Here is a 14,051-nt window from a genome sequence, read left to right on the forward strand (position 1 = left end):
TAATTAATTAACTGTTAAAAAAAGTATTTATCAATATTTATTTATTGTTTGTTTGTTGGTTAGTTGGTTTTATGAACATGTATGCTGTGCTGTGGAGAACAAGTCTCACAGAGTTGCTCGGATTTCTAATTTTCCTCATTAATTAGTACTGTAGATGTCCAGCAGTATTGACTTATGTCTGCTGTGTAAATGACCATGAATTGGCTGTTATGTGCATCATAAACATCCTTCAAACTACTAGATATTCATCATGAATGTATTATCATTAAGCAACATCAGTCAAGTGGACTTACTGCTGCCCATTTTCCCCAGTGTTGTACTGTATAGCAGTTAGACAAATTAAGTTTAAAACATCATAGAAATTACAAGAACAAAGACTCTTGTTCTCAAGAGTTGTTGTGAGGACATCCAGTCAGGCAGAGCAGATTTTCAAAGCTGCATTTTGAGATACAATGAAATGTTTCTCCCAGTCAAGTTCACTGACATACACAGAGCCCAGGAGACACTGTCCTGTGGGGAAAACAATGGATTTCATTGGAATTGAATATCTTGATGCTATTTCTAAACTAAACTGTAAAATGTGCAATTTTAAAAAATGAGATGTGGTGTCAGATCTTCAATGCTTAGTGAATTGATCATAAGTATCAATTATTTGAACCAAGACCTCATAAAAGGTTCCTTTTGTAAACATCCTGAACTGTTGCTTGTTTGAGGCATCTAACTCTTTACAAAGCCTGAGTTAGATACAAGTTTATATTTATTTAATGTTATATTGGACTGATGATCTAAATAAATTATAAAAAATTGCATTAATGATGAATGCTTAATTGACCACCACCAGAAATGTTTAACTGTTTCCTGTTGCCATTTGTTGTATATATGTTATTTTATTTTGTTTTAAAGGTGCACAAACAGACAAGACACACATTTGATTTGGTATCAGGTGAAATCAAATGACTTAAATAATATGTAATGGGTTTTTTTCAAGTCTTTATTTATCATGGGAATGTTGCGAGTGTTACGGGGCCCAAGGCTAGTACCACATTAACAAATGATTTGTGTTCGACGATCTTCAGTCTGAAAAACACAGGTGAAATATTCAGAGGAATGAAGACACAAACCATGCACTTCTCTTCCCAATTTTCCTCTGGGAAGGGGGCAGAAGCCCCTGCGTTGGGAAACTGGGGGTGACACTACCTGCGCTCTTTGGTTCCGCTCTTGTCTTTCCTACTAAATTAAAATTTCTCCTCACAACAGATGTGGATATTAATTATCTTGGACCTCTGTCAATATACTGCTGTCCAATATACTTTGTTCTTATTATAATTAGCAAAAGTTAACTTAAAATGATATATAAACAGTTTAAAAAATAAAACACCACAGTGATCACATATTTTGAGTGTACTACAAGAGCAGTGCCTTCCAGCTCAGTCAGACAGTTAAAGACATTCACCCTGCCCAGTACAGGCAGCCAAGTGTTTTCCTCCAGAGCATCCCAGTGGTCATAATGGGGCAGTTACACCATAGGCACTGTTATTTCACTTTCCCACCCAGATTCATCGTATTTGTGGAGAGAACAATCTGACAACCTTCTGGTCGCAAGCCTAGTCTTATTTTAAAATCATTCTCCGCTATGTAATAGTTCCCTTGGAGACGATAAAAGCCTGAAACTCCAGTGATTGTGACCATTGGGCCTCATGCGGCATCATTCTCTTAAATTTCTCCTATATTTTCTCTTATATTTCTGTTTAGAGAAAAAATAAGAGAAGTCAGCTCCAGGTGCATGAAACATTCTTAACCACACGAATCTGCTCTTACCCAAGTGTTCTGAATGATGAATCAACAAATAAACTTATTTATTACTTATTCATAGGCCACAAATTCAATAATCCAATTATTATAATTACTATGAAACATAATCTAACTTGGATTAAATGTTATTTACACATTTTTTATGCTGCTCAAATTTAAAACTTGTTTCCTTACATTGGACAAACAATTTTGAAGTATCTGAAGTGACAAAAAACTTCAAGTGTCACACATAAATCTAAAAAAAGGTATGCATGCACAGCACTAAAGCTCCAGTGTTTGTTGATAGAAATTAGACCTAACATAATGAGAGACCTCTGTGCATGGTTCAGTGCACATAACAAAAGTCTGCTGTTTCCATTTAAGAAAATCATTAAGACAATAAGGTAAATCAATTAAAATCACAGAGAGTGCAATCAGGCAAGCAAAAGACCTACAACTAAGCATAATGGACATAAAGACAAAACAAGTATTAATCAATCAGTCATGAACTGTGTGAATATGCCTTTGTTAAAGGTGCATAAAGGACACTGAGTCTCACTGGAAATCAGCAAATTACTATTTGCTATGTAGAGTTATAGTGGCGTAATGGTAACCAAAACAGAGAATTAAGCCACACTACCTCTGTGTGTTGTTATCTGAGCTTTTCTGTTCATTGGTTTGGTAGGTCCATGTTGCAGTCAGTGCAGTCCTTCTAAGATGGCGACCGCATCACAAAGCTCTCTAACAGAATCTTGATCCATATTAGATCAGCACTGCTCAGCTGGACAGTTTGACCTGAGTGTTGTGAGTTGCCCATCCCCCCCAACTTTATTAAAGTAATTGACACAGACATTTGCTGTGGTCTGAGACGTTAATGCTGTAGTGCGACATCTAGTGGCTGAATGTTGTGTTTTGCAACTTCAAAGATTGAAAAAAGAATGAGTGAATGTACAAAGAATCAAGTCCTTTGTCAAGTCAAATGAATTAAATTAATAAAATAAAAGCAGTCAGGAAAAAAATATATTATAAAAGAATTACGCAAAGAAGAATATAAAGATAAAGAATGCAATGTGACAATAACAGACAACAAAAACATTTAAAATATGACATGCAGGCCTTTATAAAGCTTGATTTCTGCTCAAACACTCAACTTTAATAATATATCAGCCCTGTCTGAGTTTTGTCAGCTAGTCATATTATTGAGAGCAGACTACAGTGTTATGTTATTATACAGTTTTTAGATCTCTAGAGGTAATTATTGATTGATTTCTAACTGTTGGTGGATATTTTATGAAGCTCTGATTATTGCTGAACTTTAAAATCTTAAAACATTTTTAAGTTTCAAAATCACACATATCATTCAGGGTGCATTATGAGTATCGTTCAGTCTTGATTAAAGATCAAAGTATGTTTTTTATAAATCACTTCTTACAATACACACAGCCCTTGTTGAATTGTTTTTGGTCATGGCCAGTTTGAACCAGTTGAATTAGTCTATTCTCTCTTGTATTTAAACTTAAAAATGGAAATTAAAGTTTAGTTACATCTATATTGTCATTAGCATGTTTGTCATTGTGTCAGCATCCTGAATCTTTTTCAATCAGTCTGGCATCTTTGTTACAATTCACATTGTGTGGAAAAACATTCTGAAAAAGTAATATGCCCAAACTTGTAGGTTTCATATCACCAAACTCAAAATGTTACCAGCTCAATAGAAAAAACACACATTTTCAGCATGACTAGCGCGCAGATTTCAATTTAAGTAACTGGTTTTGACATGTCGACCAGTGACTGTAAAACTTTTATTATCTGAACACATTACGATGGAAAGACTGAAAAGAATAACAGAAACGTAAATTGACGAGTTCAATTACCATTTGGTCTCATTCAACAGTTCTAATGCAGCATACAAATGTATACAATACAAACACTCACTTTCAGTCAATAACAACCCCCTTCCCTTGTGTGTGTGTGTTTGCAATTCCAATCACACATCAACTATATAAAATTTGCATGTCAGTATTTGTTGTAGCTGCAAAAACATTTTCATTGCAAATTCAATCTGGTAGACACTTCATAAATTTATAGAAATACAGTGATATGCCTAAATGATTTTAAAAAACAGGATCCTTAAATACACTGAAATGTCACTCTTGTTTTAGGGTTGTGTGGTTCATGAATTGCATCTGTCATTTCATTATACTGTGTAAGGTGTAGCCTCCGGTAAATGTGTTACATCCTGTTGACTGTGGGGGTGTATCCCTGCTTAAGTACCGGAGGGACATTTCAGCTACAGCAGAGCTTGTCCACTCACAGCCTTTACAGCAGCTATCATGCAACTACACCTGGAAGCTGCAGTCATACTTGGTGAGTCAAAGTCAGATGTCTCTACTAGATACAGAATGATAAATCATCTTGGTCAGTGAAATATAGCAGCCTATTGATTTCGTTTTAACATAGCACTGTGTTGTAATGAAATGTTAGTAGAAGTAGGGCTTAAAAGTATGGCTTAACTGTTGCACCCTCTGATGCATGTACCACATTATAAGTCTGTCTACAACCTGTGGTGTTTGTTGAACTGAATCTGACAATGTACAGATTTGAAATAACAATCAATTTATTTATTTATTTTTTTTTTACAATTTTTGCATTGTACTTTTACTTGTACTTTTCAGGATTTGTTATTCCTCAGATTTCCAGCCTCAACATTTCATCTACTCCCTCTGACTGTTGGGCTACTGTGGATACCTGCATGTCAGATTTATGCAAGATTGAAAAGGCATTTTATGGCGGGACCTGTGACGGTAAAAATGACACAATTCACAATATCTGCTGAGGGGCATCGTAACATGGTGTTATCTTTATGTTTTCTAGTGGCGTTACTAAAGTAATGATTTACTCTGACAGCTTGGGACATAAGGGTCATTCAATTGAATTGCATCTCTTGGAATATGGCTTAAATGTAATAAATCAGCCAATAGCCTGAAGCAAAGTCTACATAACTAAATAAATACATGAGGGTGTTCGCCTACCTTTAAATATATGTCAGTTGTAGCATTAAAATCCAGTATTACGGTTTTGTTTGTGTATATCTAAATATAATAATAAATATAACGGCCATCACGAGACACACAAGCAGAGCAGCAAGCACATTAGAGAGCACCTGCACAAGACCCTGCTCACATGGAAAATCTTGTCCTGCCCCTTCATGTGTTTGTGATATTAAAGATGAAAGGTGCCAAATAAAAGGCTCAGAGGTCTGTGACATGACCATCCGAACAATATTGGACCAATTTCCCTCACTGCAAGGATGTGTGTGTGCCTGGGAAGAGGAGCTTTGTGGTTCTATACAAGTCCTGGCCACACAATGCCACCAAAAGCCAGGTGCAGTATTCTCAGTGTAGTCTAAGATAAAGCATTTATAGGCAAATTACATTTTTGTTTACCAAAGGCGGTCTGATGCATGAATGAGGACTATTGTGTTTCAGAATGAGCGTGAAGAACAACAGATTGGCTTTAAAGGGCATTTGTTAGATTGGAGCTAATCATGTTTCCTGTTGTTTGTACAGCAGCTCAACAGAAGAGGAGCACAGTGGTAGACTGGAAGTCGAGCAGTTTAATAAACTATGGTAATTATTTTATTATGGTTCAAGTTGAAGTGAAAGATAATGAGAAGATAAAATGATGTTCTGAATTCAGTCAATAAAAAAATTATGTTTCTCAAATCCCTTCCTATATTTCTCTCTATAGTGTATGATGGTACTGGATCCTGCATGGAGCAAATACGAGTTTGTGTCAGTGATGCAGTTTGCAACAGGTATCTGGTACCTGTTCTCCAGGCATGCAGGGCAGAGGGGTGCAACCGTGACCACTGTCTGCAAGCAACTCAGCAATTCTATGGCAGCATGCCACACAATATTGCAGAGATGTTGGTCATGTGTGACTGCAGGGCTGCAGATCAAAGCTGCCTGCATATGAAAACTGCTCTGCAAAGTGGCACATGTGGAGAGGAGACCTGGATCTGCCAGGAAACAGTCGACCTGTGTATTAAAGACAGGCGCTGCAGGTATGTAGATATTCTGTCTCACACGACAGCATTTGATTAAAAATGTTGAATGAGAAAGTAATACATTCTTATCTAGTCTAATATATAGTGTCATAACTAAACATCAACCTCTTTTTAATCATATTTCCAAAAGCCATTTTGCCTAAAATTTTAAATTGGTAACATAATTGATATACACATTATTGCTTACTACAGGACATCACAAATTGATGATGTACTGTATCTACTTTTCCCAAATGTTCAAAAAGCAAAGCAGACAACATCTCCACTTGCACATGCTTTCTCTGATTTTTCCAGAAACCTGTTAAAAACTTTCCAAGCTAAATGCTGGAGCTCTGAGGAAGCACAATGCAGCGACTTTGACCTCCAAAATGAATGTTTCACGCAGATGGATCCAACTTTCATCTTTGGTGAAGATTCTGAATGTAAAAGAGCCTTCTTTGCCACTTTAGGCACAACACTCCACTATCCTTGCACATGCAAAGGAGTACACAATGCTGCTCTTCTGACGTGCAACCTGATTCATGATGCATTTCATAATAGATCACACTTCAGTGAGTAGGGTTTTCAATTTACAAGATGAATTCATTACTTAATGTCTTTATTGGAAGTAATTAAATGCTTTTTTGTGTTTATTTTAGTGAGACCTTGGAAAAGTAATGATGGTCCTTCTAAACCTCCTGAAATCAATGAGCCAGAGAAAGGTCAAACACACATAAGCGGTAAAATTCCACTTATTACTGACACTCTATCCATACAAAATTAACACTTAATGGGTTGTTTAAACAAATGAGGAGAACTTATCACTGCAACTTTAAATACAGATGTTAACTTATTTGTCTTTTCAGATTATCTGCTGTATGGTTTTTCAACAGTGCTGCTTGTTGGAGTTGTTATATTAATGCCTTTGGCTGTTATCAGTACAATATGGTAAGTGCTTTAACAGTAAGTCAGTGAAAGTCTCTCTGATATTTAAAGAAAATACAAAGCATTTATTTTCCATTCTTTTTTTTGTCTTGTAGGGTGTTGAGAAGAAAAGATAGAAAAAGATTTCACCCCCCTCAGAAAAACAAATGTGTTGTTATTCTTTGATGTTTCTAGTTTTTTAATCAAATGCAGCACAGATACATTATTGTGGCAGCATTGTGCATGATTTCTTCAAGACATTATTTATGACTTGTGTAACAGATGATAATGTTGCTTACCTAGTCTGAATAGTGGTATTTCATTAATCTATTGCGGAGGGTTGATAAAACATTTCAGTTTGGTGTAATAAAGACCCTGCATGTGAGATGATGTAATGTTTGACAAGATATTCAGTATATCAGAGAGTTTATATTACAATGGTTTTCTTTTAGAACTATGACAACACTTTTCTCTTTCTAAAGTAAAAGATAAATCACTAGTATTGAATGAAAGTCCTGAGCTATTAATCTCTTCAAATGAATCTCTGAACATCTGAAGCATTTTAGATTGCTTTCTATTTTTGTCATCCATTGTCTTTTTGTGTTGTTTTATTGATGCTGTAGGTCCCCACTGTATCAGTTAATAAACTTCTGAATGTGAATGTTGTATTATTTCAGATGTGATCTCATAGCCTGCCACAAAAGTTTAATATCGACAATGTTTCCATCCTACTTTGATCGTCAGGTCAGAATGTTCATAAAGATTTATAAATCATGCACAAAAATGGGCTAAGAAGCTCTATGATGACATCTGTGGTTAACCATCCACACCACCAAGGGGGACATCTCAAAGCAATTAATAATTAAATAAAGTACATGGAAAAAGCCAGATTACAAAGGCCCTACTTCAAAAATCAATACATGAAAAATATCACAAATATCAAAAGATACATCTTACATATAAACATTACATCAGATATACATCATGTATAACAGAATCAACATCATAAATGTTCAAAAATATATTATAGTACATTCGAAATATTCTTATACTGAGATTGGCTCTTAAAACCCTTCTACAATTTGCTTCTTCATTAAGGAACACACCTGATAAATTTACAAATTGCGACATTTTGAAATGTAAGTCAAATGTAATGTAATGTCAGTCTAGAAATATAAAAATAGAAAGCCATCATGAAGCTACCAAGATTTTTTTATACTTTAGAGAAAATGTTTAATATCATATTATTGATTCAGAACTCTATGTGTAAGTCTGAAGAGTGAAAATACAAAAACTCTCTCTTTGAAGTAAGAGGGTATTCAGATTTCATCCTCTTGCAGAGATCTAACATGTTTTATGCAAATATATGTAGAGAAGCTACTGGGTGATTTGCACCTCTGAAATGTACTGCCACCGGGTTACACTGATCCTGGGTTGAAAATGAATCTCCTGTGTTGTGCTATCCTGTTGTGAGAGCTGTGTTTTCCTACATATGCTGGATAACATGGACATTTGATGAGATAGATTTCATTTCTTCTAGAACAAAATATTGTTCCTTTTTTAATTAATTATTTTTCCTGTTATTGGCATACATCTGTACACTACTTTGGGTGGATCTTTTGGACTTTGGAATTGTTTAGCCTGGACCCTTTTCCCCATATTTTTGTGTCCAACTACTTACAGTAATGGGGACACTAATGTTTGAAATTCGTCCAGTATTGAACCAGAGCTCTTCAGCAGCTATGAAATGGGCTGTAATGTAATTCAACTGTGAAGTTCCAGAAGTGAAAATCCCATTCATATTCTGGATTGAGAATCTGATTATGAGCCACAATGTTCATCCAAGATCGACTTACCACGATATTGTGAAACGATGGTATGTGCTCCCATAGAAACCACAAGTTTGTATGATATCAACCTTATTTTAAGAAATAGTTTTATTTCCAACGTCATGGAGAAGTACTGCACTACCAACAACCCCACAGTGTAACAGTGACACCTCTGATTGGTGGAGTGTGTTGTTGCCATGGAAATGTTTAAAACCTGCATTGAGTTACTGCTACCACTGATCTGTATGTTGATTTACAACACATTTATCTCAGAGCAACCATGATTTCCCTCTCTGACATGCTGCATTTTTTTAGAGATGAGAACAAAAGTGTCCAAAGGGGTTAAAATCACTACAAGTCAGGCCAAGTACTGGAGTGTAGTGTGTTTGAGGGCCGACTTGTGAGTTCCAGTATGAAAGACAAGACATCCAAAGTTGTGGTGAGTGCAGACATCGGTAGGTAACAATCTACATTAAACTACATGAGTCACATTAATCATATTGTTATCTTGCCACAGTGAATATAAGAAGTGAATTTTAGATGAAATAAGAAGGTGAATGGTGAAAAAGATGAAATGGTGTAAGAGGTTTATTTAGGTGTTTAAAACTGAATGAATAATAAAAAAGTATATATAATATTCAATTTAAATTGTTTTTATAAATTAATATGAAAACTATTATAGTATACTATTATAATAAGAAAAGTTATTAGGAAGAACAGTATGCCCCTTTAGGTATATGTAAGTGTTTGTAAGTCCAATCACATCAAAAGCCATTCATTGTGCTAAAAAGGCTGTGAGTGTGCTTTTTCAAAAGTATTTTTCTTCCTCTTAATATGTTTCCACTGGTGACTCTTGAGTCATCCACTCTATCTTCTCTGAGTGTCCCTATGTGGGGAGTACAAGTGCTGCCACTCTGCTGTCAAGGCATTGGAGGAGCTTTTTCCAGAGCGGGAGTACAAGCCTCTGAGTGGCTGCTCAATTAATTTCATAACTAGTTTACTGGGATTTCTGGGCTTCTCATTCCAGATAGCATCAGTAGGGCAGAAGGAGAGTCACCTCTGGCATCCCCCAAGGACAGGTCGTGTGTGTCACCCCTTTGCTCATTTCCAGGCTCTGTGGAAATCAGGACCTGCATGAAGTACTAGCTGTACAGTGGGGTATAGCTAATGAGCAGAAAAGGATCAAGGCTTTTGAGGAAGCCATGGCCATGAAGGTCAGAGGATCTGGTTTGTCGCTGGCTGACTCTGGGGTCCTGGGTGCCTCCCCCAATGGTCTGTTTGGAGAGACAGTCATCATTAAGGTGAAGTGCCCATTCTGGCGGAGGGACCATACTGTTGAGGAAGCAGTGCAGGATAAGTTCTTCTACCTTCAGAAAAGGTAGAAGAACACTGTTGTTATTCTAATTTCTCGTATTTAAAATTTTTTAATTTGAGTCACTTTAAGCTTACTGAATATACAGCTCAGCTTAAAACAAACAAGATTGGAGAAATTCTCATAAGCAAGCAGCCAGACATGCTGCACACTCATTGACAAAGAACACAACACCAACATGTGACTGAACAACCACTGGATTAGTTCCAATTGAATAAGGATCATCCCATGTGTGTCCAGACAGCTCACTGTAATCTTCAACAGCTTCAGTGTCCAGGCAAACTACCTAAAGCACATTAAATGTTACTCAACAGCAACATTAAACCATCAGGGAATAAATTAGCGACCAAAGAGACAGACAGAGAGAGAGAGAGAGAGAGAGAGAGAGAGAGAGAGAGAGAGAGAGAGAGAGAGAGATAGTTGTATCTAACTCTCTTTTTCTGATGTCTTCTTTCTTGTTGGAGATGAAAGCCCCAAACACACAGACAGCTATAACTGATGCGCCTCATTTGACCTGCATCATTCGAGGATCCTTTGACGCACAGCAGGCATCAGATTTGAAATGCCATCACCACAGAGCCAACACAGATTTGTCCTGTTACTCTATGTATTCACTGCTGCATGAGTTGGAGGTAATAAATGAATGGAAAGGAAAAATGCAGAGGAAGAAAATGAAATCAAGAGTGTCTGTTTCCAGAGTAAATGTTCTGTTTGGTGTTTGAACCAAAAAATAATGGGGCACACCAGGGACCAGTGTGCCCCCTGTACTGTATAAAGCCAAAGAAGCTGTCAGACTCTCTTCTCTTCCCCACACACTCCTGTGTTGTTCTTTTATTCATTTTCCTTTTTTTCACAATACAAAGCTCACACACTATACAGTCACTCATCCACTCCCAGACCCCACAGTCCCTGTTATTTTGTGCTGTTCAAATATTTGGACAAATTGTATTTTGATGCTTGGGCAACATTTCTCTAACACCTTTCAGGCTAATAAAGCACATTGAAATGAGAACTGAATTGAGAGATAAGGCTGATGAGAATGATGCCATGCTTTGCAGCTTTCGTGTTAGGTGGCTATTTAATGTGTTTCACTCTGCCACTCTTGCCTGAACACAGACATTAAATCAATATCCATATGATTGCTCCGAGCATTATTAAAATGTCACAATACTGTAAGGGATCCATGTCTTATTCCACTTTGTCAGAGTAGAATTGTAAAATATCCACATTTGGTGTCTCGTCCCAGAATGCCTAGCTCATACTTACCTCAATCCACCTTCCACACAAGTTGATCTGCATGCATCTGGTGAGTGGATCCAAAATTGAAAAACCCAGAAAAGTCTACATCTCCTGATGAGGACTCGAAATTGACTCCTGAGGTGAGAGATGACTGCTGTTGGGATCATGGGGGGAGACTGTGTGATAAGGCATTCCCATTGGATTCAGTATTGTAGACCATAAAAGGCACCATCAATTAAAGAGTGACGATTCATTAATAAATGAAATAATGTCTAACATGAATGAATGTCAAGTCTCAGAGGTCTCTGTTTGATGGGTAACTGCACAATAACAACAAACAACAACAAACCAAACCTCAAATTTCTTATCTTGTGGGATGTGCAAAAATGATGTGTGAGAAGCATGGGTTTGGGGAAATTGTATTTTCCTGAAAATGGTACTTTGAGTCTGAGTCAGATACAAAGGCTATACATTGGGAAAATATAAGAAAAGGAAAGGTGAAGGTGAAATAGACTGGAAAGCATTTATGATGAGGAAAACTGAGGCAGAGACAAGACAGATTCAGACACATTCACCCATATACCCCAGAATACGAGATAACTGGACGTCTATACTCTCCCAATGATTGAGGTGCCTAACCCGAGAGCAGTGATTTATGTCTACAGAGCCTGGACACCAGATGCATGTGCTATGACTAAATAAGAGGTGTTGGGTATCGTAAACATGTGGAAAGAAATAGTCCCCAGATAGGATGTTCCACAAAAGATCAGCAGTGACAATGGAACAATTTTTAAAAATAATGTTATTAATCAACTTTCAACATTTCTAGGAATCAATCTGAAACAGCATTATGCCTATCACCCACAGAGTGGTGGAGCAGGACAAATAAGAACAAACTGCTCAAATGTTGTAGTGACACAGGACTTACATGGGTCAAGGCACTGCCACTAGTGTTCATGGCCATGAGGGGAGGGCCACAACAGGTCTGTCAACATTTGAAATTCTCAGTGGAAGTCCTATAAATACAGGAATGACACTCCCTGGAAAAAAAGTCACATCCTCAGCTCAGACCCAGTGGAAGATGTAATGCTTAATTACTGTGCACTCAACCAAAATGTTGAACTCAATTCACACACAGGTGAAAGCAGCACTCCCGCAGGTAACGGAGGGCCAGCCACACAATCTGAGACGAGGAGACTGGGTGCTCTTAATATACCTGAACAGGGCCCTACCAGGTGCTCCTTATCACACCTACAGTGATTAAGTTGGAAGAGACTGAGAGCTGGACCCATTGCAGGGAGGATTATATTGCAAAGAGGTAGAATGTTCCACTCTGCTCAAAGACAAGGAAGAGAAATACATGAAAAAGGCCACTCTCACAAAGGTTTAAAAACCTATCAAGAGCCAACAGCTGCCTCATGTCAGAGAGAGGAGGTTGTTGCAAAACCTGCATAGAGCCAACGGATACCACATCCCAGGGAAGACACAACGTTTTGCCAGCAGTACATGATCACAACAAGGAGACATGATAAGACTCTCAACAGAGGGACTTGAAGAGAGACGCTTAGAGCACCTCAGTGCTTCATAACTGATCAGACACAAATGCTCCAGGCTCTGGGAAAGAGCCTATTTGTTTACCTGCTGTGCCCAGTGATCCAGCAATACTGTTGTACTCCAGCATTCAAAGACTTTATCTTGAAGAATGATCTAAGCAGACTGTTCTTTGTGCGAAACTTGACACATACAAATGAACTATATGACTCACCAACAGTGAATTCAAACATTTTCTTCTAAACACATTAAATAGGTCATAAATATATTTCTAAAAAAGGTGTAAAGAGCATTTCAACCATTTAGATTTGAATTGTGGAGCTAGGCTTCACAAACTGTGTTTCAAGATTTCTGTGTTCAGAATTTAGTGGGCGGGTCTGAAAATCTCTGCCGCATTACGTCACCTGAAATTTTCAAGATGGTGCTGCCTACATTCGAAACTATTGGCTTCCGAGCAGCAGTCCACAAACCAATGGGTGGCGTCATGGATGTTAGTCCATTTCTTTTATACAGTCTATGTGTTCAGCTTGTTAATTTTGAACTACTAGCAGTTAGCTAACGTTAGCATTGGAAAGCTAATAACTGTTACACTACATTAGAAATACGTTACTAATACATTACTCTCGCTTGTATTACTTACTTCGTTACTTGACATCACAATGGTCCGTTGTATCATCAATCAGCTGTTTCATCACCGATGGAAAGTGCTTCACTGAAAACAGGCAGATAGGGGGAGGAGCAGACGGAGAGCGAGGGGAAGGAGAGTGGGGGTGGGGGGGTTGAGCCAGTTTTGTATTGGTTACATGCAGTCCAGATCTGCGACGTCTAGCGGTGAAATTGAAATCTCATTGAGCCCCTTTAACTGAGAGCTTCTGCAGTGTCTGAACTGAGGATTACTGATTCACAAAAGCCAAGGTAAGTAGATAAGTATGAGAAGGTTAACAGTCGTTAACCGTCCTTCGACCTATAGTCTCTTCCTATAGTGGGAGCAAAATATATCAAGGGCGCTCTCAGCAGCTGCAGAAGACTCTCCAGAAAAGAGTAACATGATAAGACAGACAATGGGTTTAGCTGGGTGATTTTTATTTATGTACTTCTGAGAATTACGACATGCTTTGCAGCTTTTGTGTTAGGTGGCTATTTAATTTGTGTTTCACTATGCCACTTTATTCTGCCAGAACACATTGAGGCCATATGCGTGATTGCTCCAAGCATTATTCAAATACTGTAGGAGATCCTTATCTTGTTCCTTTGTCAGAGTGGAAAATTTGTAAAATTGTCACATCTCTATTCACAG

General features: G+C 37.6%; 1 protein-coding gene across 1 annotated transcript; it reads left to right on the forward strand.

Annotated features, from left to right (window-relative positions):
- The first annotated feature begins 4,219 nt into the window (after positions 1–4,219).
- gfral (GDNF family receptor alpha like) lies at positions 4,220–6,949 on the forward strand. The gene is made up of 8 exons (XM_053332634.1): positions 4,220–4,595; positions 5,020–5,175; positions 5,361–5,420; positions 5,542–5,857; positions 6,155–6,411; positions 6,499–6,579; positions 6,706–6,787; positions 6,880–6,949. Exons 1-8 carry the CDS (start codon positions 4,382–4,384, stop codon positions 6,947–6,949), a joined length of 1,236 nt encoding a protein of 411 aa, XP_053188609.1. The 5' UTR covers positions 4,220–4,381.
- Positions 6,950–14,051: the final 7,102 nt, after the last annotated feature.

The sequence above is a fragment of the Scomber japonicus genome, chromosome 14, assembly GCF_027409825.1.
Source record: "Scomber japonicus isolate fScoJap1 chromosome 14, fScoJap1.pri, whole genome shotgun sequence".
Taxonomy (NCBI): Eukaryota; Metazoa; Chordata; class Actinopteri; order Scombriformes; family Scombridae; genus Scomber; species Scomber japonicus.